Source organism: Cnephaeus nilssonii (assembly GCF_951640355.1).
Source record: "Cnephaeus nilssonii genome assembly, chromosome: 6".
NCBI lineage: Eukaryota > Metazoa > Chordata > Mammalia > Chiroptera > Vespertilionidae > Cnephaeus > Cnephaeus nilssonii.
Genome location: NC_137077.1, coordinates 10,255,245 through 10,283,074, shown reverse-complemented (window position 1 = coordinate 10,283,074; position 27,830 = coordinate 10,255,245). Strand labels below are relative to the sequence as shown.

Below are 27,830 nucleotides of genomic sequence, written 5' to 3'. Positions count from 1 at the left end.
ATAGGTCTTGCTAACTCAGAAGAGGGGGAGGAGTGAGGAGGGAGAGGGATAAGTGAAAGACACCTCTACTAGGTCCCCATCCAATGAAACAGGGAGCACAGGAAGAGCAGCAGATTAAAAAGGTACAAGTCTTATTTTGGAGGTGCTGGGTTTGAAATACTGACAGGTTACTATTCCAGTCCATAAACAGTCGGAAATACTGATGTTGAGGTCAGGAGGGAAGTCAAGAACAGCTGTAGACTTGAGAGCCACACACATACAGAGAGGAATAGGAACAGGTGAGATCTCCCAGGGAGAATGTTGGTGAGAACAAGAGAAGAAAGCTGGGGTGGGCCTACACGGAAGGAGTGCAGAAGAAATGTCTTTGAAGAGGATGAAGAAGTTAGAGGAGAACCTGGCTGGTATGAGATCATGGCAATTGAGTGTGGATGTCATTTTATAAGGAGGGAGGGAGTGATTGACAATATCCTATGGTGTCATAGGTGACAGCATACAGGAACCCATTGGATTTAGCCATTAAAAATCACTAGAGCCCTAGCTGGTTTGGCTCAGTGGATAGAGCGTCAGCCTATGGAATGAAGGGTCCCGCCCGGGTTTGATTCTGGTCAAGGGCACATGCCTGGGTTGTGGGGGCGCATGCCCAGTGAGGGGCGTGCAGGAGGCAGCTGATCAATGATTCTCTTTCATCATTGATGTTTCTATCTCTCTTTCCCTCTCCCTCCTTCTCTGAAAAAAAAAATCACTAGAGACATTTGTCAGAGCATAATAGGGGTGGGATGAGAAAGCAGAGGTAAGGTGAAGAGGTAAGGTTTCATAATGGCAATAATGGTCAGATAATCATATACTTTACAAAGTGTTCCCGTGATATTGCCAGTACCACCTTGCCAGGTTAGTACATACATACATACAGACATAGTTATTACAATATTATGACTCTATTCCCTATGCTGTACTTTTTATAACCTCATGACTCTTTTGTAACTACCAATCTGTACTTCTCAATCCCTTCACCCTTTTCACCTGTAATTGAAAAAATTTATTTAAAAAAATATGTTTTTATTGATTTCAGATAGTGGAAGGGAGAGGAAGAGAGAGAGAGAAACATCAATGATGAGAAAGAATCATCGATGGGTTGTATGGCCCCTACTGGGGATAAAGTTCACAAATTGAACCTCAACCTCCTGGTTCATAGGTTGCTGTTCAACCACAGGCTAGGCATGTACTGGCCAGGCATGTAATTGAAAAAAATTTTTTTAAAAAGAACTACAAAAACCAAACTGATTAAAAAATGGATGAAGGAAGGAAATGAGAAGAGGGTTGTATGAAAAGTATGACTCTATGGGTTTAGTATTGTCCCTTAGGTAATGTCTGGTTTCAAAAGTATTGAGTTAACAGTTTTTAATGACTTGGTTAAAAAGTTGGCACAAGTCTCCTTTGTGATGACACAATTTTAAATTTGACTCATTTATATTTTATAGTTTCATTATAATAGCTAACTCTGGAAAGTTCTACAGTGTTCATTATATGATAATCCTATATAATAAAGAGGTAATATGCAAATTGACCATCACTCCAACACACAAGATGGCCACCCCTATGTGGACACAAGATGGCTGGTAGGGGAGGGCAGTTGGGAGGGACCAGGCCTGCAAGGGAGGGCAGTTGGGGGTGATCAGGCCTGCAGGGGAGGACAGTTGGGAGGGACAAGGCCTGCAAGGGAGGGCAGTTGGGAGGGACAAGGCCTACAGGGGAGGGCAGTTGTGGGGGACCAGGCCTGCAGGGGAGGGCAGTCAGGGGTGACCAGGCCGGCAGGGGAGGGCAGTTGTGGGGACCAGGCCTGCAGAGGAGGGCAGTTGGGGGTGACCAGGTCAGCAGGGGAGGGCAGTTAGGGGCAATCGGGCCGGCAGGGGAGCGGTTAGGTGTCGATCAGGCTGGCAGGGGAGTGGTTAGGGGGTGATCAAACTGGCAGGCAGAAGAGGTTAGGGGCAATCAGGCAGGCAGGCAGGCAAGCAGTTGGGAGCCAGCAGTCCTGGATTGTGAGAGGGATGTCCCAGATTGGAGAGGGTGCAGGCTGGTCTGAGGGACACACACCGCCCCCCCCCCCCCCCACTCCCTGTGCACGAATTTCGTGCACCGGGCCTCTAGTAGTAACATATGCAGTACATCTTCCTTAAGAGTCTGGCAGCAAATAACAGATGATCAATAATTTATTTCCTTTTGTCTGTGGCTTCTGAGACTAAAAAAATGTACTCTTCTCATATAGAAAAACTTTAACAGAGCAACCAGTGCAGAGTAAGAATTAAGGTCTGGAGAGAAAGAAAATAGTACCTTCTTTTCTTCCCTTTGTGAAATTTCTGGGGGCAAGGGAAGAACAGGATAACCTAGGAAAGAACAGTGCTTGGAGGAGAGTGGAATTGAGGCATCCTTCATTCATCTGGATCCAGTCTGCTCCTATGGTCAGCAGTTTCTGATCTGTCAGTAGCATAACTTGAACCCTGGACCATTGAGCTGAACCGTCCTCCTCCCGACTCCAGGTACTACAAGCCTTACATTGAATTGGAGAGCAAAGTCCTATCAGGCTGGAAAGGCACTTCACAGGATGAGTCAGCGTTACTCAGCTATAAGCACGCCAACCAAGATGTGTCAGATGGTGCATTTTCAAAAGCGTTCTGAGCTGTTTCTGTCTAGACAAAGGTTTTCTTCAAAGCTCCCAAAGTTATCATTGTCATCTGCAGAAATGGGTAAAAAGCCCACGTGTCACGCTGGGAATGACTTTTGATGGAAATGTGGGCTGAGGGATGGAATCCTTCCCTGCAGAGTGATTGCTAAAAAGGCAGGCTCTACCCCTAGGCCCTATCAGCCATTGCCAACCCTTTCATCCCATCAGGCGGACCGACCGGCTGCTGGGAGAGGACAGAGGGCCTAAAGTTGCTTTATGTTTTCTTTATTGGTCCATGAAACCATAGAACTATTTCCAGCTCTTTGATTATTATCGCTGAGTTATGTGTGTGTTTGATGCCCAGGCTGTCTGGGTGGTGAGATTGTTTTTTAATCCTTTCGTAGCTATTTAGCTGCGTCCTTTTGTGAAAACCTGTCAGCGGCCTTTTCATGTTGGGTTACTCGCTGTCATTAACCATGGCCAGAATGAAACCGCAGATGCTGCAGGAGGTGCAGCCAAAGAGAAAACTCTCCAAACTGGTTTTTGCCTACAGAGCAAGCCTTGAAGGGGCCACTCCTGAAGACAGGTCTCATTTCTCTGACAGTGGAAATCTCTGGGGAAGGAATCCTATCTCAGAGTCATAGGACCAGAAAGTGCCTTGGGAAATGACCTGGTTTAACCCTGGGGGTTTTAGTGAAATGAAGGATTAAACCATAGAGGGCAGACGTATATCTGTTCTCTCTTAAAACACCTCTAATGGCAGAAATTTCCCATTAGCTAACATTTTCTGAGGACCGACGAGAAGGCAGGCTGGCCCTTAAGTGTACTACTCTCATCTGATCTTCACAACATTCCTATGAGGTAGGTATTATATATCACTTCTATTTTAAAGATGAGGAGACTGAAGCTTAGAGAGGCGAAGTAGCTTATCACACACACAGGTGGTAGCAAACGGTGTCTGGTTGGTCTTCATCCATCCATCTGTCCATCCATCCATTCATCAATCAGCAAGTACTTACTGCCTACATGGAGCTTAACCCTTTGCACTCGCTTTTTTCTCGATTCCTTTATTCTACTCGGGATTTAATTTTTTAAATACCCCAGATTTTACAAAGCGCGGCAGAATAAAAAACTGGAGTTTCTTTTCATACAAACTTATTTATTTGGATTATTTTATATTTCAAATTATTGGTACATTCAAAGAGTAATTTTAATCTCGACATCCGAGTGCAAAAGGTTAATATTAGGAAGAGTCAATAAACAAGCATAAATATGTATGTTTCAGTTGGTGATCATGGCTAAGAAAAATAAAACCAGGACTTCTGCAATTCAATTACTTTTCACCCTATTTTCAACCACCATCTCTTCTTTGACTGTTCTGAAGTAGCCCTTTGCAGATTCAAATGACTACATAACTTTCAATCCTAACAGCATATTTGAAGACTTACAGCTCAATACCCACCTAGGAAAAACCAAAACAAACAAAACGAGGGACAAGTAGAATAAAGTACATTTGGGGCCCTGGCTATTTTGGGGACCACCTCTCCCCCTCCTCCCCCCCTCCCCCCAACACCTATTTAGGTGCACAGGAACCAAGGTTGATTTGGAACGTGAGAACACTTCCTGATATAATTCTGGTCTGACATCTGAGGGAGAGGAAGTGTTCTGACAGAAGGCGCACGACTTCAGCTGTACCTTGGACAAAGTAGAAAGGACCTGGATTCCAGTCCTGACCTCAGCACTTCCTGGATGTGTTTCCTTGGACAAGTGACGTGACTTCTCTGAACTTATTTCTTCATCTGTAGAATTAAGGATAGTAACACCTATTCCATCTCACAGGCTTACTTACGGTAAAGGTGAAATGAGGCCACATAGGTATAAGATCTCTATAAACTAGAAAGTTCTATCATCACTATTAACCCATGTGCAAAGCAATTCTCTAATGGAAGACAGGGATAGCTTTGCAGATAAATACAACCACTCTATTGATACTGAGAAAACTTCTGTTCAACAGTTAATGTTGATTACATTAAGTATAATGAAGGGAATAGTAATACGCTAGGTTTTCTAATTTGTGTAATGAGCCACTCCAAAACTTACAACAGCCATGATTTATTATCAGAGAAATAATTAGAATTGCGATGGCCTAAGATGGTCTGTCTTTTTATGGTCCTTCATCCCCAAGGAGGTCGGGGCTTCTTTCATTATCTATCTCAGAGCAGCAAGAGGGAAAGAATGGAGGCTGCTAGGCCTTTGGAGGTCAAAGCCTCAGTCACACAGGGTCTGCATTCTTTTGGTCAAAGCAAGTCACAAGGCCAGTGCAGGCTGAGAAGGAGGGTCCACCTCTTGATGGGGGAAGGTCACCTTGCAGAGGAACCCAGGATAGGAGAAACCTGCTGTGGCCTGCTGGCAAATGACCTACCATAAATACTTTGTATATGAGATTATCCTTCTAAAAATTGTTTATAAGTCTATTTTTAAATTATTTCAAACTTACACGAACATTGCCAGAGGAGTACAGAGAACTCTCACACCCTCATTCACCCACATTCTGTTTATATTTTACTGCATTTGCCCACTCTGAATAATTAAGTACTAATTATCATTAGTTGTTTTCTGAATCTTTAAACTGAGTGAGCCATCACCCGTAAGCACTCATTTCTTCCAAACAAGGACTGACATGTGTTTTTCCAATACCAACAAGCACTTCAATTTTTAGTGGCCACTGGCTGGGTGTCCAATTTAACTCAATTCTGACACCACTGACCTGGAGATAGCCTCCGATCCCACAGGTAAAGGGCTCAGTCCCAGAAGACTTCAGACACCAATTGAGTCCAGGTGGTTACCTGTGCTTTTGACCGAGTGGCTGTAACTCAAAGGTTCCCATGCCCCCTTCCTTGGGTTTGGTTTATTTGTTAGAGCTGCTCACAGTACTAAGGAAACCAATTTACTTACTAAATTAGTGATTTACTACAAAGGATATTATATACGAATGAACAGCCACATGAAGAAAGAGGTCTGGAAGGGTCTCAAACACAGGAGCTTCTGTGGCGTAAGTTTGGGGTGCATCACCCTGTAGGCACTGGGATGTGTTCTGGAAGCTCTCTGAACCTGGTCCTTGTGTTGTTTTATGGAGGCTTCATTATATAGGCATGATTGATTAGATCACTGGTCACTGGTGATTGAAGTCCATCTCCAGTCTTCTCCCCTCCCTGGAGGTCAGGGGTGGGGCTGAATGTTCCAACCTTCTAATCACAAGGTTGGTTCTCTAGGCAACCAGCCCCCATACTTAGGGACTTTCCAAAAATCACTTCATTAGCATAAACTGGTGTAGTTGAAAGGGACTTGTTAGGAATCACGAGACACTTTTATTCCTCTTACCACTTAGGAAATTCCAAGGGTTTTAGAAACTCTGTGCCAGAAACAGGATGAAGACCAAATATATTACTTATTATATAATCACAATATCACACAAGGACACTAACCTGCATAACTGCCATTAAGAAATCAACCTTGGCACACCACTGCTGACCCATTTACAGATTCCATTCTAATTTCACCACCTGCCCCAACAAGGTCCGTTTTCCCCTTTTGGTCCAGGATACTATCCAGAATATATATTGCCTTCAGTTGTCATGTGTTTTCAGACTCTGGAACAATTTGTCAGCCTTTCCCTTTCCTGGACAGTTTTGAGTGTACATTTTCATTCTGCAGGAGGACCCTAAACGTGGGCCCCTCTGCTGTTTGCTCATGACCAGACTCAGGCCATGAGTTCTTGACAGGAACATCTCAGAGAGGGTGCTGTGTTGCTCTCTGCATTCCAGAGACATGGCTCGTTCTACCATTCGTCATGGTAACTGTGATCACCCAGTGCTTGGCACTTTGTTCCTTTACTACCTCTCTGCAAGGCAGAATTTGAGTCACCATGCACTTCTCTGTAACATGCCCCCTAATAACATTATCTTCTTGGATCACCGGTGTTTCAGATGTTAGTTTTAGAGCAAGAGCTTTTAAAGATCAGAATCTAGCATAATGACTTGGCATGCTCCAAGGTGCCTGATGGATAATTAACAGCATCTTCATAACTCAACTGATCAAGATGGGCACAAGTCATGCTCTCTGGACAACATGAAAATCCCATATAGTCAAGCATTGGAGCAGATACAAAAGGAGTAAGGACTGTAAGTATAATATAAGGACAAAATAGGCTGTGTGAGTTTTGCACAGGGTTGTGAATGTTTCTGCAACATCAGTGATGCTGACAAGCAATTGTCAGAAATAGGAGAAAAACCTGACAGTGAACATGAAGAAAAAATTAAGTGTTAAGCAGAAAAAATAGGAGTTTTCAAAGGTTATATGAAGATTAAAGTGAGAGTGTCTTAAGATCAGCAAGATTTTGTTGAATATTTAAACCTTCACTTCTTTGTTGCTCCAGGAAATAGTCACAAAATTAGTGTTCATATTTTGTCTGTCTCATGAACTCTTTTCCTAACTACATTCAGACAACAGGAATACCACAGCCCATCATCAGTGTGAATGTCAGTGCTTTTGAGAATATTAATTATAAACTGGCTGACTTAAGAGACCTTATAAAGGGACCAAGATGTGCACAGTATTAAGACTCATCTTCATGCTTGAAAGAACCAGACAGGGGCTTATCAAAGGGCGTTCCTAGCTATGTGCACATGTATAGGCATGGAGTATTTTTATTCTGGGCAATAAAAACAGCTGGCTACTTCAGCTTCATTGGAACGTTTATTTTAAAGTGGCTTTTGCCTCAAATGGGAGAGTAACATCTTTAGAACAAGGGAAACAATGTTTATACCTTTCTTTTTGAACTCAAAATATTAACCATTACTTTCTGTGGTCATTAATAGGGCCAACTTCACTGGAAATGCTACATATAGAAAAAGCTAATAAAGCAGAAATGCCATTGCATAAACTATTCTCTGTATTTCTCCTCTCCTGCTCCATTCTCTGAAGAGTAACTTTTTTTTTCTCCCCCACATTTGTCTTTTTTAGAGAGAGGAAGGGAGGGGGATAGAAATATCAACGATGAGAGAAAATCATTGATTGGCTGCCTCCTGCATGCCCCCTACTGGGAATCAAGCCCACAACCTGGGCATGTGCCCTGACCAGGAATTGAACCTGTGACCTTTTGATTCATGGGTTGACTCTCAACTACTGAGCCATACCCGCTGGTCAAGAATTTTAAAGTGTCTAAAAAAACTAAATGTATCTAAGTTAATCTGCAGCAGTTCTTGCACTGACAGTTAATTTTGGGAGAAAACCTTGCTTTGAATTAGTCTCAAATGACATACCATTAGGCAAGCCCAGTTACAGGAAGTCTACACGGACACTCCAACGTTGCCTCATCTCCAGAGAATCTAGCACCTGCCAAGAGCCTGTTTCTCAACTTTAAATTAAATGCCCTCCAGCATTCACTGGTAACTTGTACCCTTAAGTCTTCTGTGTATAGCTACTGGTCCAATTTGAAGGCCTAAGTAAGCTATAATTATTGTGTTGATTCCTAACTTATATTTATTGATAACTTTCAAGCTCCGCCATAAAAAATATTTTAAGTTATTGAGTGCTCAGAGTAAAGACATGCTATGTTATTTCATATCATATATTTTACAGAGGAGGCCTGCTTTTCTCCAGCCTTCCAAATAGCATCTAGAAGATAGTCCAATGGGGTGGGGAAGAGTTATTTTAAGTTGCGGGATGAGCTGTAAGAATATTTTTTAGGGTGAGTCTCTGAAAGCATCCTGGGAGACAATCAGAAAACATCAACATTGACCAAAGTGACACAAGTACAAATACTAATTGTCCTAAGCTATAAAATATTAAACACAAAATATAAACAACATATTACAACTTTATTAGATTTTTCTCTCTACTGGCTATTTGGACTCAACTGAGGCCTTAGTAACCTACTTTAACATCTTGAAGGTGTCAGTACAGAACGTGAAATCTGATTAGGTGGCACAAAACTAGTTAACACCGAGCAATCAGTATCACAGATGGGGCCGTTTCCTGCTTTTATAATGATTCCATCACCCATGTAAAGGTATTGCTGCTGTAGTGCAAGTTATTATTTAAGAAAGGTTTGCCAGACCAGGCATAATTAATGACAGATACCAGCCAACGCCATTTTGCAGGCTAAGTCAAAACTCTGCCTTATATTTAGAATGAGAGAGGTAGCAAGTCTATGAAAAATTACTTTTTCTTTTGGGTCCCTATTCCTACACTGCCACACATATTCCCTCCTCAATGTGTCCCATCATCCGACCATCTACCATCCTGACATGACGCGTGGATACTCTCCCAGTAAAAGTGGGGTTGGGATTTTGCTCAGCGCAGGGGAAGGAGGTAGATGGTGGATAAATGGACAGGGTGACAAAAGGAGGGCAGAAAGGAACATTCTAAAACCTTCTCATTTAACAGAATGTTCTCCATGACACCTCTCAGGATGTAGAGAGAGCTTAGTGTAAAGAAGTTCATTCCGATGATTAAAGATTAGTATGACTGAGTAAGGTGGTTTCTTGAACTACCCCCATCCCCTATTGTTCCCCAAAAAATCTGTGGAAAACCAGGGAGGAAGCATATGCATCCCTTTCCAAATGGGGACCATGTGACTCCTCCCAGAAGGTGATTTTATAACACTGGCTCCCGAGGCATCAGCCTCCCCATCAGCCACTTGCAATGGGCGGTTACAGCTACACACTTTGGAACCTGTCAGGTCTCTGAGTTCTGATATCTGAAGAGCATTCCGGTCCACTTCCACTTCAGTAAGGGTCACTGGAGTCCATGGCCACAGTCAGGGTTCTACCCTTTGATAACAGCAATGGGTCTCAGTTTAATGGCCTTCTTGCTGATTCCAGCATCATGGCAGGTGTTCACCACATCCGTCACGTTCTTATAGGACTCAGGAGCCTGCAGGAGTGGAGTTCAACATGGTAAAAGTCTACTTATAATTAAAGAAATAAGTAATTAAAGAAATGCACATTAAACTTCACTTGTAATTAAAGAAATGCACATTAAAACAATACCGAGACTTTCCCTCCCTATCAAATAAGCAAAGATTAAAAAGATGATTAAGTTCATGTTGGTAAAGAGGTAGTAAAATAAACACTCTCATCTTGTTTTATATTTTTTCAAAATTTCCCTAAAGAACATGTATCACCTGATTAACTAAGAAAAGCAGCAAACACAACAGAATGAAACATGCACACTAATACCCAACTGGAAGGAAATGCACCAAACCACCCTATTACTGGTAAATACCTTTAGATGGTGGAGTTAATGGCAGTTGTCAAAATTCCTGGAATTAACATGTATTATCTTTACAAGAAGGGGAAGTTATAAAATTCACATATGTAACTAACACTATGTGTATATGCATATATGTGTATATATGTACACACACAAATTCTGTGGATTTCTAGCAAGACCTCCCTTCCTTTCTTCCTACCCACACTCACTGTTTTGCCACCATTAGAATGAATCTCATCACATACACCCTCTATCTCCTCCATTCACGTCAACACAGAAGCTCGGGTCTCCCAAACCTATTCCCATACAGCTCTGTACACAGCTCCGTACACACCCGCTTCTGCCCCCTCTCTCTTCTCTTCCGATTTCTGAGACTTTTCCCCTGTGGCCTCTGCAACTCCTTCCATTGAGTCAAGTGCAAAATCCTTTCCCTCTTCCCTTTTTAAACATTCCCTTCACCTTTTCGTTCTTGCTGAATCATGGATTTCCCCTGAGGATGTTACCTCTGCTCCAACTTTCTGAAATAGTAGCTGTTTTCTTTCTCAAACTAAGTCATGCAATTAGGCTGAGAAGTGGGACAGATGTTCTTGCTCTTTGTGGTTCTTTACAGACCATTCTCCCTCCTTCCTCCCTAAACACTACCAGTTTTGAATCTTGCAGTCAGCTTTTATTACCATCTACTACCTCTTCTTGTTGCAATTATCTGTTCGTCTCAATCACTCCCCATCATTCCGGGAAGATTTCTAGCCCCTTGCTCACTGTCACTCTCTCCTGTTGTAATTCTGAGTGATTTCAGTATTGAGGAAGAGGATCCTTTCAGAACCTTGGCTTCTTAGTTCACTGACTTCTGCTTCTTCAATGCTTACCCTGGCCATTCTCTCCCTGGGTCACACCCCAGAACTTATTACCAATGATCACAAGTCCTTCATTATCCTATTCCAAGGCTGGTGATCACAGCCTAGGTTTCCAGCTTACTCCCCATCGTGTTCCATCTCTGATAATCCTGCAACCCCATGAGACCTACAATCTCTTAGCAACACCCTCAACAATCTTGCTTCGTTCTCACTGTGCTACACTTGCAACCCTGATTAAAAAGGTAACCCAACTTTGCCCAGCCGGTGTGGCTCAGTGGTTGAACACTGACCCATGAACTAGGAGGTCATGGTTCGATTCTGGTCAGGGCACATGCCCAGGTGTGGGCTTGATTCCCGGTGGGGGGCGTGCAGAAGGCAGCTATCGATGTTTCTATCTATCTGTCCCTCTCCCTTCCTCTCTCTAAAATAAAAAATAAACATATAAAAGGTAACACAACCTCTACTTCATGCCTGCACTTCTACATCTGAATGCACTTGACAACCCCAACAACTGAATTTAGCTCAAGTGTGTCTTTGGCAATTACCTAAAATTTCACTAGACCAATTACTCATTCTCTCTTTTAGGTAATTATTTCATACTTTCTCCTTCGTCTTCACTCTCAGCTGCTGGCCCTATCTCCTATTACTCTGGAAAACTGTTGTTTCTTAAACATCCAAGCATAATCTCGCTTGGATTTTTGCACCTGCTGTTCTCTATGCCTGTACAGCTTACCCCTAGATACCCACATAGCCTGTTCCTCACTCACTTCATCTCTTCATTCAAGCATCACCTTTATACCCTATTTAAACTGCACCCACTCCCAATCTCTCCGTATCCTTCCAATTTTTACTTTGTAGCACTTATTACCTAATGCACTATTGGTTTTACTATGTTGGAAAGTTTCATAAGGAAGGGATTTATGTTAGTTTTGTTCATTGCAGTATTCCTAGGACTTAAAACAGTACCTAACTAAAGCAGATGCTTAATAAGTACTGGCTAAATAAATGAATAAAAAATATTGAAGGCTTTCTCACTTACCTCTTCCATAACCAGTTTGGGTGAGGCAACACGAATTGCAATTCCCATATCTGCCAATTTGTCTAAGACGTCCTGGAAATCTAAGTTACGTCGAGATTTTGCTCGGGACAGTGCACGGCCCTAGATTGGGAAAGAAATGAACTTCACTTTATAAATTAATTTTGTGTTTCTCATTACTGTTAATTATCAACTCAATATAAACACATTAATTTTTAATTGTAAACAGTATGTCTGCTATAACAAGAGCTTTGTACTCTTTATGGTTTAAAACAGTTTGCCAACCTTAGCCTTACTGACATTTTAGACCAGATAACTCTTTGTTGTGGGGGCTGTCCTGTACATTGTAGGATGTTTACTAACATCCTTGACCTCCACCGATCAGATGCCAATAGCAAAACTCCTCTCCCCAAGTGTGACAATAAAAAATATGCCAGACGATGCTTGTGTGTGTGACAAGTCACACTGGTTTTAATCACTGGGTTTAAAATTAGGAGTTGGGAGGCAGCTGGAAATGAAAAGGGATCAGAGAAAAGAATAGGATTAAAACATATTTGTGACAGTTTGTACTATGAGAAGGTATTCTAGACAGCTTCTATTTTCTACTACAGCACTAGCTAAGCACGCTAATGGCTTAGAACAGGGCTTGGCAAACTGGTTTGCGAGCCAAATCTGGCCTACCACAGCTGTTTTTGTAAATAAAATTTTACTGGAACAGAGCAATGCCCATTTGTTTATGTATAGTCTATGGTTGCTTTTCCACTACAATGGCACAATGGAACAGCTGCCACAGAGACCATATGGCCCCCAAAGCCTACAGTATTTAGTCTGTTGCTTTAGAGAAAAAGTTTACCAACGCCTTGCTTAGAAGAGGCAATATGTTGATATAGTTATGCAGTCTACCCAAAGGCTCTGATTTGCAAATAGGGCATATTCCACAAATCTTGATTGGACCCACCCAGTAAGGGGCAAATTATGCAAATGACTAGGTCCGGTGAATGAGATAACTTGTGAGGTAAACCTGCATCAGTTAAAGTTGTACCAGTTAGGCTAGTGTGACTGAGGTCTGGACTTTGCGGACTTGCAGAAATCAGAAACAGTTGCTGGCCTGACAATGACCCTGCTAGTAGAGATAACAGATGACGTCGGTTGGTTCACCAGACAGTATATATTATGGGAATAAATTCAGGTAGAAGACAAGACCCAAACCTCAACTTTGTCAATGCTCAATCAAGTACATTTACCTGTTAAAATTCAAAACAATGACTAAACAGAAGAGAGCATTTCTAAGTAAGTTTTTATTTTCCTTACCGCTCCATGGCAGGTTGTCCCAAAGGTCTCAGTCATGCCCTGCTCAGTGCCAGTAAGAACGTAACTACAGGTTCCCATGGTGCCACCAATGAGCACTGGTTGTCCAGTGAGCTGAGGATGCACACAGATCAAACATGTTAAAATTCAGAAAGCATGAGCTTTTTATGCCTGAGATTTAAATTGCCTCTTGTTATTGGAGGATTGTGGGAGAAACCTGAGCTTCTAATTGCATTTCTCTCACAACTATATTCACATTATTTTGATTCTTTGATAATAGAGAGGGGAGGAAAGAAGAAGGGAATAAACATGGGAGGACCGGGAAGGCAGCAGAGGCAGACTGAATGCAAGAGCAAAGCATTCAGGGAAAGGTCATTAGGAGGAACCATCCTAAGTGAGGCACCTGCCTCTCCAGGCTTCAGTTTCCTCATCTGTGAAATGGGAGTAGGTTAAGGTCTTTCTAACTCCATCACAGTCAGACACCAAAAGGATAAAATGAACAAAACAGACTGAGCTTAATCTTAATCCTGTCTTCCAATCATTCAAAGTCCTCAAAAAGATAATCCTGAAGTACAGATGATGGGGAGAGTCTGCTTCAGATATCAGAAATCACTGTTTTCATGGATCACAGATTTTCTTTTCATAACTGCTGTTTTCCTGTTTAAATTACCCATCTTTAGAACTACCTAAGTCATGCACCCACTGCCTGAAACCACAAATGGCTTATCACTTACTTGGTAATCAACAGCAATGAGGGGATGGTGAGGAGGGAAAGCTCGGGTGGATCCCTTCCTGTGGACTAACAGGGTCCGCTCCTTTCCATCCACCACATGCTGTTCCACTTTGGCGATATTGTGAGAAACATCGTAGATGACGTGTAGGTCCAAGTCATCAGGGGTTGTGTTGAATACCTTGGCAAAAGCCTAAAAGAAAAAGCTTAAGTTAAAAGCAGCCAGAACCAGCTCTTCAAAATTCATCTTACTGATCCCAGCTAGCCTGTTCCTGAAGGGAGCGAGGGATTTAAGAGTTCAAAAAGAGTAGTATTATTAATCTTCACGTAAAGGTAAAAAACTGTCTTTTAGACCACCTAGGAATTCCATTCCATAAATTCCAAGTCTGGGTGAAAACCTCCTTGCCTACTCTTGACCCCCCCCCCCCCCCCCTTCAGAACTGATTCTTCCTCAGCCTCCCTAATTGTAGTGAATGGTGCTTCTAGCCTCTCCAGTGCTCAAGGAAAATTCCAGGAATAACACTGGCTTCTTTCTTCCCTCATTCCCCACACCTGATGGTCTGCTTGTTTATTTTAAGGAGATACCAAAAGCTTACAGTGCCAATATTTTAAATATATATTATATAAATTTCCAAACCAAATTTTACAGGCTCTGATTTGACTACACTGTTTCAAAGCACTTAACTTCATCATGAGCAAGTTGGAACAGAAGAGCAACTTCAAGTACCTGACGGGTTAAGAAGGTCATGGAAGAGCGGTTGACCCAGGCATAGTTCCCAGCGGCTGCCATTCCTTTCAGGTAATCCTGACCCTCTGGAGAAGCGATTCGAGCACAAGCCAACTGACGGTCATTGACTATAATCTTGTCTCTCTTCATGGCCTTTTCCATAGCAACCAGGGCATCTGGAACAAGAGAGTAGCAAGTCCAAACCAGCCAGCTTTCCCTAAATAATTCAGATTTATCACAGAAAGGTAGGTGTACTACATTCAAACCCATTCTATAAAAAAAAAAGTAGTTAAATACAACTTTCCCTTTGAAGTGTTTCTGAGTTCATCTATTGGCTTGGTCAAGATATATTATTGAGACTATTTTCTATCAGAACTGTGACACAAGCTAAGTGGGCTACAAAGACAACATCTGCCCTCTAGGGACTTGTAAGGGAAACGAGGTGTGTACATGCACAGCAACAACATGTGCTAGTTACTCCTGTACTCGCATGTAAATGAATAAGAACAGAAGTAGTAAACATATTTTATATCATCATGGTTTTTAAAAATAATTTCCAGTGACTTAGTGCAAAAGAACTGGATAAAAGTTGCCAGACCTGGAGGAAATCAAATCCATGACAAGTGTAGAGAAGTACTCAGCAGAAAGTTAAGAAATAGTAGTAAATGCTCCATATATTTGCTACATGAAATATACTAAGGAGTCAGGCTGGCACAAATTATTAAATTCTCATAGGATAAAATGTACATATAAGAATGAACTATAATATGCATGAACTATAATATGCAATTTAAAGTTCATAATAATTTCCATGTCTCTATAAATTTTCATATATTCATAAGTCTTTTCAAACATCCTACAAATTATTCAGAGCGATCTTCCTACTATTTCCCTGCCTCCTACTTTTGTTCATGTTGCCTTTTCGTCATGAGCATCCTTTGTATATGACTGTCCAAACTGCAAACATTATGTGGTCATGAAGCCACTTCTGAAATATTGGCATGCTTTTCTCTTCTATAGTATTTAATCAATCACTACCTTCTGTCTTTACTCTTTCTTTGTAATGAACATCACATCTCTCTCACGAGACAATGTGAGGGCAGAGTTCTTGCCTAGTCCATCACTGAATCCACTGTAACACCTAATCAGTACGTAAATTTAAGACATATTTGTGAAATTAATGTCTACAACATAAACTCCACATTTAAGGTCCTTCTTGCTCTTTCTCGGTCAGATAATAATTTTAAGAGGACAACAAAATAACTTGAGCCAATATTTACTGCGTACTAAGCATCAGACACTGATGTAAATAATTTACATATATTATTTCATTTAATCTCCTATGAAAACACCATATGAAAGAATTATTATTTCCATATTTTTTTCGGACAAGGAAGTTAAGGCCTAGTGAAATTAATTTGTTCAAGGTCTAGTTAGAAGAACCAGGGTAAAAATCTACACAGTATAGCTCTAGAGCTTTCTTTCTTAAATCTCTATATAGTTCCCCATAAAACTTACATTTGGGTCCAGCCCAGCCAGTGTTGCTCAGTGGCTGAACGTCAACCTATGAACCTGAAGATCACAATTCGATTCCTAGTCAGGCCCCATGCCCCTGTTGTAGGCTAGGTTCCCAGCGGGGGGCATGCAGGAGGCAAGCTGATCAATGATTCTCTCTCATCACTGATGTTTCTATCTCACTCTCCCTCTCCCTTTCTCTCTGAAATCAATAAAAATGTATTTTTAAAAAGAAAAAACACTAGGTCCAGAATATACCTGTGGCTACTTGGTGGCCCAAGCCTCTGCTTCCACTGTGGATCATCACGCACACCTGTCCTTTATGGTCGATGCCCATCTTCTTAGCAGCATACTCATTGAAAATCTCATCTACGACTTGGATTTCTGCATAGTGGTTACCTGCTCCCAGGGTCCCCAACTGCAAATATAAGAATAGTAAAATAGCTTCTAATCTGATAGAAAAATCCATTTAAAAGTAAATAGGTAAAAAACAACCGATAACAAAACAAGAAAACAATCACACAAATAGTGTTTTATGTAACAAAAATATTTCTAAGCTTTTGAAATGCTTCACTCATTTTAAGCAATAGTCCACACAACAGAGATAAGGCAGAGCAGCTCCTGAAGTTTATTGTATCATTATCTGCTTGAGACACACACATATCAATAGCTTCATAAACCAAAAACCATACCATTAAGTGGCTCAAAGGACATTTTAAACATTATGGGGAGAAGGGTCAAATTTGGAGATGAACTACTATGAGTTCACTGACATCATTATCCATCATTGAAAGACTATGTCCCTTAACTGGAGCTAATAGATGATTTAGGAAACCAGAGAATGGCAGTGCTTGAAGAGTTTTTAGAAGTTGCCTAGCTTTAACTATCCCAATTTTCAGATGAGAAAATGAGACCCAAATAGGCAAAAAAGACTTGCCCAAGGTCACAGTGGCAAAGCCATGAAAACTAGTTGTAATATCTGGTATATTCTTATCTCATGGATACCATGAATTGACAAGGCATCTTTTTCATCTTAGATATGAGAAAATTTTCAACCAAATCTTAGATTGTCAAAGCAATTTTAGCATACATTTTAAACCTGATCCCATTTTTTCCCATCCACTTCTAATTCATGATATCTTGTTTTATCTTATGAACATTGGCAAACGCCTGATAACTTTTTAAAAGAGTAAGAATGAAGCACAAACAAATTTGTGCTCATTTTAATATACTATGAAAAAAATCTGGGGATGTATATTTCCTACATAGAAGACAAATTTTTTTCCACCACCAACAAAAAAATATGAAAAATATTAACATGTTCCCCCTCCAAAGTGAGGGTTACCTGAGGAAGGCCTCTTTTCTTCGCCCTCGCAGAGACCTTATTGGGGTCAGCTTGCAGCATCCTTCCATACTCCTCACAGTGCTCCTTGTCTTCAGCCCAGGCATAGCCTTCTCTCAGCGACCAGTCCACACCCATCTCCAAGGCCTCTTCCAAGTCTCTGAGTGAGTAATAAGGTGCTGGTCATTTCACAGTCAAGGCAGATCAAAACCTAGGGATGATGAAAATCTCAAAGGGTGGAGGAGAAGCTACATTTTACCAACTATCGCCTGTGTACCAGGCATTGTGCCAGATACAAAGTTTATGCTCTCAGCAACTCTAGAGTTTTCTGAGGAAAGCAGCTACATAAATAACTGTAAAGTAAAACAGTAAATGCTACATCAGAGATGATTATAGCTCTTCCTTGACATTTATATAGCTCGTTATTTATGGTTTTCAAATCTTATTTACATTAGATTTGCCTCTCTGATCCTGCATTCCACGAGGTGCTAATCGAGCAGCCAAAGATTTATGACCATAATCGATGTCACTATTTACCATTAACTTTACCACAACTACCTGCCTTCATTAGTAATTTATGGAAAATTAGTCAAATAATACATAAAGCTATCTAAATGCCCTTAGGCGATACAGGTTTTAAGCTCTATTCCTACCTTCACAGAAGTACAATGTGGCTTTACTGCCCCTGCATTTAGAAGCCGAGATGCACATACATTAAAACCCCTAGAAGGAAAAAGCTTTGATCTTCACCCAAGATGCAGACCTCTTCCAAAACAGTGCCACATTGAGAGGTTGCAATGGTCAATGTTCCTGCTACAGCCCACTTCAAACATTATTTATAGGACAAAACTCCTATCTAAAAATTTACAAAAATGAGTAGTATTTATGTTCCAGGCATGCTTTTCAAAATGGGCTGGACCTCATGCTTAAAAAGCCAATCAATTTATTACCACTTCCTGTAAAGAGGCTGAACAATCCCCATCTCTTAAGTGTCTTGAATTGGAAATGGTTGTGAGGGTCTTACAGGCATTCTTTCTCTCACTCCATTTATTAGAACCTTGTGCGCTTACTTGGCATTCATTGGGATGACACCTTTGGATCCCACCCCAACAGGAATGTGGTCAAACATAGCTTGGGCAAGTTGCTCCTTCACAGGCTGGACATCGCTTTCATCTAAATTGGTTCTTAGCAAGCGGACACCGCAATTTATGTCAAATCCGACACCACCTACAAAACAGAGAAAAGTCAGTCAAATATTAGGAAAATCAGGCAGTTGGGCATTGCGACCGTGGTTGCCCACCACTGATGAGGGTTTAAAGACAGCCATTCTTTTAAAAGTAACTTTAAAAAAAAATATATATTTTATTGATTTTTTACAGAGAGGAAGAGAGAGGGACAGAGAGTCAGAAACATCGACGAGAGAGAAACATCGACCAGCTGCCTCCCGCACACCCCCCACCGGGGATTCGCCCGCAACCAAGGCACATGCCCCCGACCGGAATTGAACCCGGGACCCGAGTCCGCAGGCCGATGCTCTATCCACTAAGCCAAACCAGTTTTGGCTAAAAGTAACTTTTTTATAGTGGCCAATAAAGTGGTTCTCTGTGGGTCAAGTCTGATGATACCAAAACAATGTAAAGTGACTGACATACCTAAGGTACTCTGTGGGCCAGAGAGGCAATAATGAACAATGAATAACATGAAGACCAGAGATTAAAATGTGGATTATGTTTCTTTCTTTCCTTGATCACTCTTGTTGGAAGTTTATGAATTCTATTGTTTTTCTTTCTTTTTAAAAAATTTTTACTGTTGACAATATTACCGATGTCCCTCTTTTCCCCCCTCATTGCCTCTATCCACCCAGTTCCCATCCTGCCCTGCCCCAGGCCTTCACCACCCTATTGTCTGTGTCCATAGGTAATGCACATATGCATATAAGTTCTTTGGTTAATCTCTTCCCGCCCCTTCTCTCCCCCGCTTCCCACTGAGATTCATCAGTCTGTTCCCTGTTTCCATGTCTCTGGTTCTATTTTATTTACCAGTTTATTTTGTTCATTAGATTCCTTGTTGTGTGCACTTGAAAAAATGTGTTTTCTATGGTTCTTAGATGCACTGTAATGGCTGTATATATGCAACCATGAATGTAAATTAGAGGTCAAGGCGTCAAGTTTGTCAACTGCATTTTTCAAATCTTCTATATCCTTACCGAGTGAAAGCTGCCATTACCTCAAGAAAAATAGTGTTCAATGTGGGGCTTATGTATTTGTACTTTTCTTTGTCTCTGGATTGTAGCCTCACAAATTCTTGCTGCCGTAATAGCTTTCCCATGCTCTCAAACAGATTTCATTTTTTTTTTTTAATCCAGCCTTCCTTGTTATTCCCTGCAAGGGATTTGTCTGAAACAACCATGATCACCAGTGCCAGAGGCAGAACTCTCAAGATGTAATTTATACTTCTTTTTTCCCCTCAGATTCTGATGTGAATTAAATTATTTTCAGTGAAAGCACACACAGCAGGAAAGATACATACCAATGGAGGTGAATAATGATGACAATGAAAGCGAACACCGGGTACTGGCTATGTGGCTAGCATTATTCTAAGTATTTTACACAGTTTAACTCATTTAATCCTTACAATAGTGCTGCAATTTGCCCAAGAGGTAACTGTGACATAAAGATACATACTTTGTCAGGAAAGTGTTTGTTTTGTAGTCAATGTTTGAATAGCGCCTGGCATATAGTAAGAGCCTGAAGCATTCTCATAACTATATGCTTTACTTGATATTTTAAGAGCTTCTGAGTGTCCACAATTAATTCTCTCAGTAAATGAGGAAAGGAAATGAGAGTGTTGGGCGAGACAGAGAAGCACACAGGAAGCAGCCATGCTCTAGTTCACCGAGGCGATGATGCGCTGAGAGGAGCTACACACTTGACAGCAGCATGCAGTCACCTTACCTGGGGACACCACTGCTTCAGGGTCATTCATATCAAAGGCTGCCATATTCCCAATAGCAAACCCATAACCTGAATGGACATCAGGAAGCCCAATAGATCGCTGAAAGAGAATGAGAGAATGAAATACAGCTTTTTTAACCTGGCACTCTGATTGCCTGATGAGCCTGATACTGATTCTCAAAGCCTTTCCCAAATCAAGATTCTATTTTCATAAAATATTCTCTATTGGTGAAAATTAGGTGTAAAAACTCCTAATCATGAAGTTAATACAGTGGAGGAAAATCCTTCTTATAAAGTCTGACCATTAACTAAGGAAATCTAAACAGCAAAGCCTCAGTATAACATGGTAACAGGTGGACCACAGACTACCTTTGATGTGCTATCACATTTTAAAGGCATCAAAAGATAAGACATTAACAAGTTGTGGTCATGTCAAGTTAAAAGGAGAGAAATATCTGATTTATATAGGTCCTTAGTATTTAAGCAATCATAGACAAATGTAATCCATTTAATGGTATGAATACTGTATACTTTCTACATCTAGACCTAGAAAGGGATCCTGATCCAGGAGGAATGCAGGTTAAAAAGGGTGAGGATTTATGGATACCAGATACTTGTGAGTTCTTCACATCCATAAGCCATGTCTTCTTATCCCTGCCTCCCCACTGCCCAGCATAGAAATTGGCATAAAGACCTCAAAAAATGTCTGTAGAATGGATTCATTTTTAACATCTACCTGTAATAATGGAATCTGAATGTTAGACTGCAGTGGGGGACCACTTATACCACCGAATTTTATGTTACCTTCACTACCCTCTTTTTCTTTCTTTTTTTCCTGTACAAGCTAAGAACATTCATTTTACTTGTTTCCTTAAACAAAAGGAGGAGCAAGAGGCCCAGGCCTCTGTCCCTGTGATACCCTCAGCAGACAGGGAGACGCAGGGGTGAGGCCCAAGAGGGCACAGGTCAGGAAACCTGAGCAGGATGCTGGTCTGGCCCCTTGTTTGCACAGAATGGCTTGGAGGGGAGGAGTGGCATCCTGGGTTTTGCGGGGAGGGGTCAGGGCCGTGTGAAGGAGAGGCCCCACTCTGTCCACAGCCTGAAGGCCAGAATGAGCATCTTGAGAATGAGGAATAAAGACTTGCCTCTGTTCAGGCCTGAGCTCCAGGTCACCAGGGCTCCATTAATTCACTCCCCTCCTTCATTCCTGGGTTGGAGCCTTCTCCAGTTCCCGGCTCCTGGACTGTAACTGGTCACTCTGTATTGTAACTAATTCTCTGCCTCATCACTACCCTCTGTTTCAATCACGTCCAGAATGCTATACTATCCTCTCTCCCTCTCCTCAATCCCAACCCTTAAACTTCTTTCTGTTCCTTCTCCAATCATCCTCTTAAATGGGGCCAGTGAAAACTGCAATGGTGATGTATACTAATCCAGGAAAAATTATAATGACAAAACACACACACACACACACACACACACACACACACACACACACAAGAACACATTAAAAACTACTTCCAAAGTTCTCAAACACTTATAGGCTATAGTCAAAGGCAACCAGAATCTGTGATATTATTCAGGCCCATTATTACTTTACTAGAGGCCCGATGCACGAAGATTCGTGCAAGAATGGGCCTTCCTCCCCCTGGCTGCCGGCACTGGCTTCGCTCTGGCCAGAGCTGCCTTTTTGCTCCGGCCTGGAGCCGCCTTTATGCCTTCCCACGCTGCCCAGAGGCCCGAGTGGCTGGGGTGGTACAGAACGCCTGCATCGTCGCCATGGCAATGATGCAAGCGCCCCGCCCACTTGGTGCCTGTGTATGCAAATTAACCCACCATCTTTGTTGGGTTAATTCGCATACTCACTCCTGATTGGCTGGTGGGCGTAGTGAAGGTACAGTCAATTAGCATGTTACTTTTTTATTAGTGTAGATGTCCCAGGGTTATTTCTGGATGTTCAAAAGTCATCGTCTAAATCAGTGGTCGCCAATTGGTCCGCGAGGTCTGAAAGGTTGGCGACCACTGGTCTAAATGACACCACTATAGTTAGGCATGGTCATTTATCTATTCAACAAACTTTTAGACTAAGAGAAAATATAAATGATTAGAGCTCTGAACATGGACTCACATGAACAATCCCAGGCAGGGCTGCCACATTGCCAATTTGTTTCATGGCAGGCAGGAAGCCACCAACACCTGAAGACAAAAATTCAAAATTAGAGGACACATTTGATTTTTAGTAAGTATATTCCTACATTTCTAGGTTGCATTACACGAAGGGAAGTGATTAGGACTACTAAAACAACATAAAAGGACGTTTGAGATGGAAGTGTGAAGGCAGCTTCTTTAGAAGGCAGCACATGTGCAGAGAGGGTGACCAGACTAATGACAAACATCTGTCAGTGTTCTGTGCAAACCAGGGAAGGTTGTTTGCAAATGTGCTGGGAAATGTAAAACATAATTATGTTGTCAATATAAAAAATGTATTCTTTCATAGTTCACGTTATTTATCAAAAAACATCAATACTGGTTTTACTCTAAGTGACAAAGAGGGGCAATGTGGAGCTGGACAAACACTGGATTAAGAGTCAGGGAACTGGGGTTTTAGCCCCAGCTCTGTCACTTGGTTGCTGTCATTTTAGGCAAGTGAGCATACTGTGGCAGGAGGCAGGTGGGACTAAGTTTGCTGATCTAAAAAATAAAAGGGTTAAAATTAGATTTCAACTCCACCATTACTATTAGAGCTTTTTACATTTATCTCATAAGCTCACTGTAATCCTGCAAGTCAGGAGTAATAAAATGTCCTTTATAGATGAGATGACTGAAGTTAAGTGAGGCTAATCAGTGTACTGGTAAAGAATACTGACTTTGGAATCAGATACTTCTGGGTCTGAAATCTGGCTCTGTCACCAAGAAGTTGTGCAACCTTGGACACTTAAAATTACTTAACCTCACTGAACCTTGACTTACACATCTTTAAAATGGAAACACTATCTTCCTCTTAGAGATCCTCTAAGAATTACATGAGATAACCTAAGTAAAGCACCTGGTAAAGTGCCTGGCACATAGTAAATGCACAATAAATGATAGCTCTTATTATTATCCAAGGTTGGCTTCAAAACCAACCAGTTCCATCCAACTCCAAATGGTTTCTACAAGGCCAGGTAGCTAACAACATAAGCACAAATTAAAAACAGTTTTTTAGGTCTCATTTCAAGTCTTGGTCGTTTCCTGACAATATTTTTGTATTTTTAAGTAATGTATTATCTGAATTATCATATTTTTCAGGCTACAGGAAAGACATTACTTACATGACCACATGTAAAATTCGAATGCACTTACCGCCACCTCGACACGCATTCCTTAATTCCTCAAACATTAATTTTTCCAGAGCATCATTTACATAGAAAATTCCTTCAACCTGGTACCAAAGAAAATGAAGAACTATGTCTGAGCACATGTGCATGACATATAGACATTGGATAGAATACAAATACTGTACGCAATATTCATTTTGCTTTACTCTTTATAAAATACTTTCACATTACTTTAAACAAGCAGAAAACTTCCTATAAAAAAGTACAAGATGTTCCCATCCTTAAACGCAGTTGCCCCTGAAAAATGTGGGGGTTTAAGGCACTGACGAACCCCTCCCCCAACCAAGCAGTTGAAAATCTGTAATTTTTGAAACCCCCCAAAAAAACTTAACTACGAATAATAGTCTGTTAACTGGAAGCCTTACTGATAACATGAACAGTTAACATGTATTTTGTATATGTATCAGTACTATATTTACAGTAAAGTAAGCTAGAGAAAAGGAAATTATAGTATTTATTGAAAAAAATCCATGTATAAATGTACCTGTGCAGTTCAAACCTGTGTTGTTTATGGGTCAGCTGTATATTTTAAAAATGTAGTATTTTGAAATGTTCACAAATTATTTTATTCATTCTCCCATTCTCAAAGCCACACTTAAGAATTTAACAGGTAAAATACTTTGTAAATGCAATAAAAGTCTTTCAATTGGTCTTATTGCCAAAAGGTCTCAGTGTTCTTGTGCTTCTAAAATATGAATGGGTTTTAGTGTGGTGACTGCCGGAGGGGATATAGGGGAAGAGGCAGATGAGGGTAAAGAAGGGATAAATGGTGATGGATGGATACTTGACTTGGGGTGGTGAACACACAATACAGTGTACAGATGATGTGTAGAATTGCGCACTTGAAACCTGTACACATTTGTTAACCAGTGTCACCCCAATAAATTCAATAAAAAGAAAAAAAATCAATGGGATTTTGAAAAAACAGATGAATCAAAAATTCAAATTCCAAACATAAAACTGCAGGCATCTAACGTAAGTGTACTTTTTCTGTGCTTAAGACAACAAAGAGCTCATCACACTTTATTGTGTACCATGCTGATTTACAAATCTTCATTTAGGTAAATGGTGAGTAAAAACAATTTAACAGCCTGGCCTGTGTGGTTCAGAGGTTGAGTGTCGACCTATGAACCAGGAGATCACGGATCGATTCCCAGACAGGGCACAAGCCTGGGTTGTGGGCTAAATCCCCAGTACAGTTGTGCAGGAGGCAGCTAATGATTCTCTCTCATCATTGATGTTTCTAGCTCTCTCTCCCTCTCCCTTCCTCTCTGAAATATATATAAAAATATTTAACATGTAGCTGTGTGCTCAGTTCTGTAATCTTTACAATCGTAAGTGGATAAAGAAGTTTGATAAAGGGACACACAAAAAGCAATAAAAGATACAACTATGCAACTAACACCAAAGGCCAGAACGCTTTTATCAAGAGATCAAATATTATGAAGGAACTACCTGGTAAAGGAGAACCAAAGATTTAACACTTAATCATCCAGACAAGTAAATTTCTTTCATCAGAAAGATGGTTTCTAACATCTTACCACTGCATGAAAAACAATATAATGACGGAATATGTCTCTAGTACAATTTCTAAGGGTCACATTTATTAATTCCCCAAACATTTACTGAGGACTTACAATGTGTCAGGTACTGTACTGTGCATGAGGGGAGACAAAGAATATTTAAGATCCTGCTTGAGGAGCTTCCAGGCTAGGATGCAGCCTAGACAAGCAAATTAAGAGCACAGCGAGGAAGTAAGAGAAGCACACAGGCTGTGAAGAACCTGATGAAGAAGTGGCTCAATGGTCTAGGCCTAGGGAACTGGGGAGGCCTCACATGTTGCTCACTGTTTTGAGTTGCCTCAGCCGGTTGTTCAGTGGTTAGAGCATAAGCCCACCGACTGAAGGGTCCCGGGTTCGATTCTAGTCAAGGGCATGTACCTTGGCTGAAGCTCAAGGCCCTGGTCCTGGCTGTGGTGTGTGCGGGAGGCAACCAATCGATGTCTCTCTCTCATATCTATTTTTCTCTCTCTCTCTGCCTCTCTCCCTCCCTACCACTCTCTCTAAAAAATCAATGGAAAAATATCCTCAGGTGAGGATTAACAACAAAAATTAGAGACATCGCTGGAACAAAACAACAGCACATTTAGGAGCTCAACACAAAGATGACATAAAGATGGGAAGGGAGAGGTTTTAGGGAACAAAGAGGAACTTGTGGTGCAGCCTGTGGGTCTTAGGGGGGAATGGAGATTCGGAAACACGGGATAATTATCAGTGTGAAATTCATGACTCTCATGAGGACGGGAACACAACTTAAACTTAGCATAGAGGTTGGTAACTTTTAAAAAGCAATATATCAAGACTTGTCAAGGGACAGGCGGTGGTCAAGTGTTATACAAACAGTTAAACCAGAAGTGCCTAGCAAAATCAGACTTGCAGCAGTATGTTCAGCCAGAATTTCCGCCCTCATTTCTCTACTTTAATGGAAGAAAATGGGCACAAATGGCGATGAAGCCTGAGGGACGCGGGCAGCCCAGGCTCTCCAACTCTCTGGTCCTGGGCCCCCCGGTCCCCGCCCTGTCAGAGGGAGAAGTGACCCGGCATCTCGTCCCGGCCGAGCTTCTTTACTAGGAGGCTAGAGGAAGCTGTATCACCCACTGATCCTCAAGGTCCTCCTGCGAAGTATTAAAAACAAACAATGCTGCCCTGTGAGTTTGCCAGGCTGGCGTGAGGAACAAAACCGTTTTATTAAAAACCAACGCGGAGCAGTGAACGCTAAAATCTGGTTCGGCGAACACCGATCTGTAAAGGTGACAAGACCAGCAGGACGCGGCGGAATTTAGCTCCAGTCCCAGCAACTCTACTCCGGACTGGCCGTGCCACCTTGTAAAAGGCAACTAACGTCTCTGAAGCCCAGGAATGGAACACCTCTTACGGTGCGTTTATGAGACTTAATGTGTGAAAACGGTCTGCAAACGCCGACTTCGCATCTGCTGGGAACCACAAACCCGCTTTGCTTGTCCACGTGGTTTGGAGACGTCTCCAGCGGGGAGACGGGGTCGGGACCCCGGTCCCGAGGCCAGAGAGAGAGTGGGGTGAGAGGGATTTTATTTTGATGGGGGTGGGGCGGCCCCAGCGATCGTGGGGCCTCGGAGGCCCGGCGGGTGGCCGAGGCGCCGCGAGCCCCCAGCGGGAAGGCCCCGCCACCGGCTCTCGCTACCTCCGTCTCACCTGCATGTTGGGCACGAAGCCCTTCTTGATTCTCCAGCAGTTTTTATTGATCTTTTCCAAGAACTGCAGCTCATCGTTGTAGTTGCGACTCATGGCGGCGACTAAGGTATCGACGCCCGGCACCGCTTTGAAGAGAGCTGCCGCGCTGTCCCGGGTCCCGTGGTCCTGAGCGCCACTTCCGGGACTCAGCGCGCAGGCGCGGCCGGCTCCTCAGCAAGAGGGGCTACGGCAAGTGCCGAGGCCCCAAACTCATCGCACAACCGCTTTTCTCTCGGTTAAGTTAGACTGCCCTCCAGTGTTTACCTTTTTTGGGTAGTCACTAGTCATTGTCTCCAGGCTAAAGCCGAGCGAGCTAAATCCAGCAGCTTTTAGCACGATCTACCTATCTTTTGTTTTGGAAGTGCTTGCAGTACTGGCAAACGCGCTGAATCTGGGTCGGGTCCTGCTGATCTAATGAATAAATCAGCCTGGAGTTTCATCCCCACCAGTGAGGGAGGAAAGACGTCTGCAGCTGAGAAAGATGAACATGTTTAAATAAATGCCTCCACTGAACATTTGTGATGTTTCAGAATGAATTTGTGGATATACCTTGAATAATGGTATGTCGCAAAAGGGCACCCCCAAAGAATTAAACATGCCAGTTTCATTACAACAAACAAACACTTAAGGGGCAGCTGTTATGGCCAGAGGTGCGCAGTCTAACTTTCTTTGGTGAGTATCTATGATCATGCTTTCGTCTGCAGTGTCTCAAGTTCAGAGAAGTAAGTGAGCTTTAAGTGATTTCAGTTTCTAGTCCTACCTATTGTAAACGACTTGGGAATCA

At 41.9% G+C, this 27,830-nt stretch overlaps 1 protein-coding gene across 1 annotated transcript; it reads right to left on the bottom strand.

The window, feature by feature from the left end:
- Nucleotides 1-5,631: 5,631 nt before the first annotated feature.
- RTCB (RNA 2',3'-cyclic phosphate and 5'-OH ligase) lies at nucleotides 5,632-27,173 on the bottom strand. Its single transcript, XM_079775842.1, has 12 exons — nucleotides 27,008-27,173; nucleotides 23,743-23,821; nucleotides 22,529-22,596; nucleotides 20,401-20,500; nucleotides 18,517-18,673; nucleotides 17,450-17,606; nucleotides 16,363-16,522; nucleotides 14,590-14,765; nucleotides 13,867-14,055; nucleotides 13,136-13,246; nucleotides 11,828-11,947; nucleotides 5,632-9,595 (listed from the first exon to the last, which is right to left on the bottom strand). The coding sequence occupies exons 1-12, from the start codon at nucleotides 27,098-27,100 to the stop codon at nucleotides 9,488-9,490; spliced, it is 1,518 nt and encodes a 505-aa protein (XP_079631968.1). The 5' UTR covers nucleotides 27,101-27,173; the 3' UTR covers nucleotides 5,632-9,487.
- Between the last annotated feature and the right edge of the window lie 657 nt (nucleotides 27,174-27,830).

Bases quoted from the DNA above. Each gene is read 5' to 3' on its own strand.
- RTCB (XM_079775842.1), bottom strand. From the start codon at position 27,100: ATGAGTCGCAACTACAACGATGAGCTGCAGTTCTTGGAAAAGATCAAT. The intron at 18,674-20,400 runs GTAAGGTGACTG...TCTGTTTTGTAG, and splicing joins TGAAGCAGTGGTGTCCCCAG to GTGGTGTCGGATTTGACATA. The intron at 16,523-17,449 runs GTAACCCTCACT...TTATATTTGCAG, and splicing joins AGAAAAGAGGCCTTCCTCAG to TTGGGGACCCTGGGAGCAGG.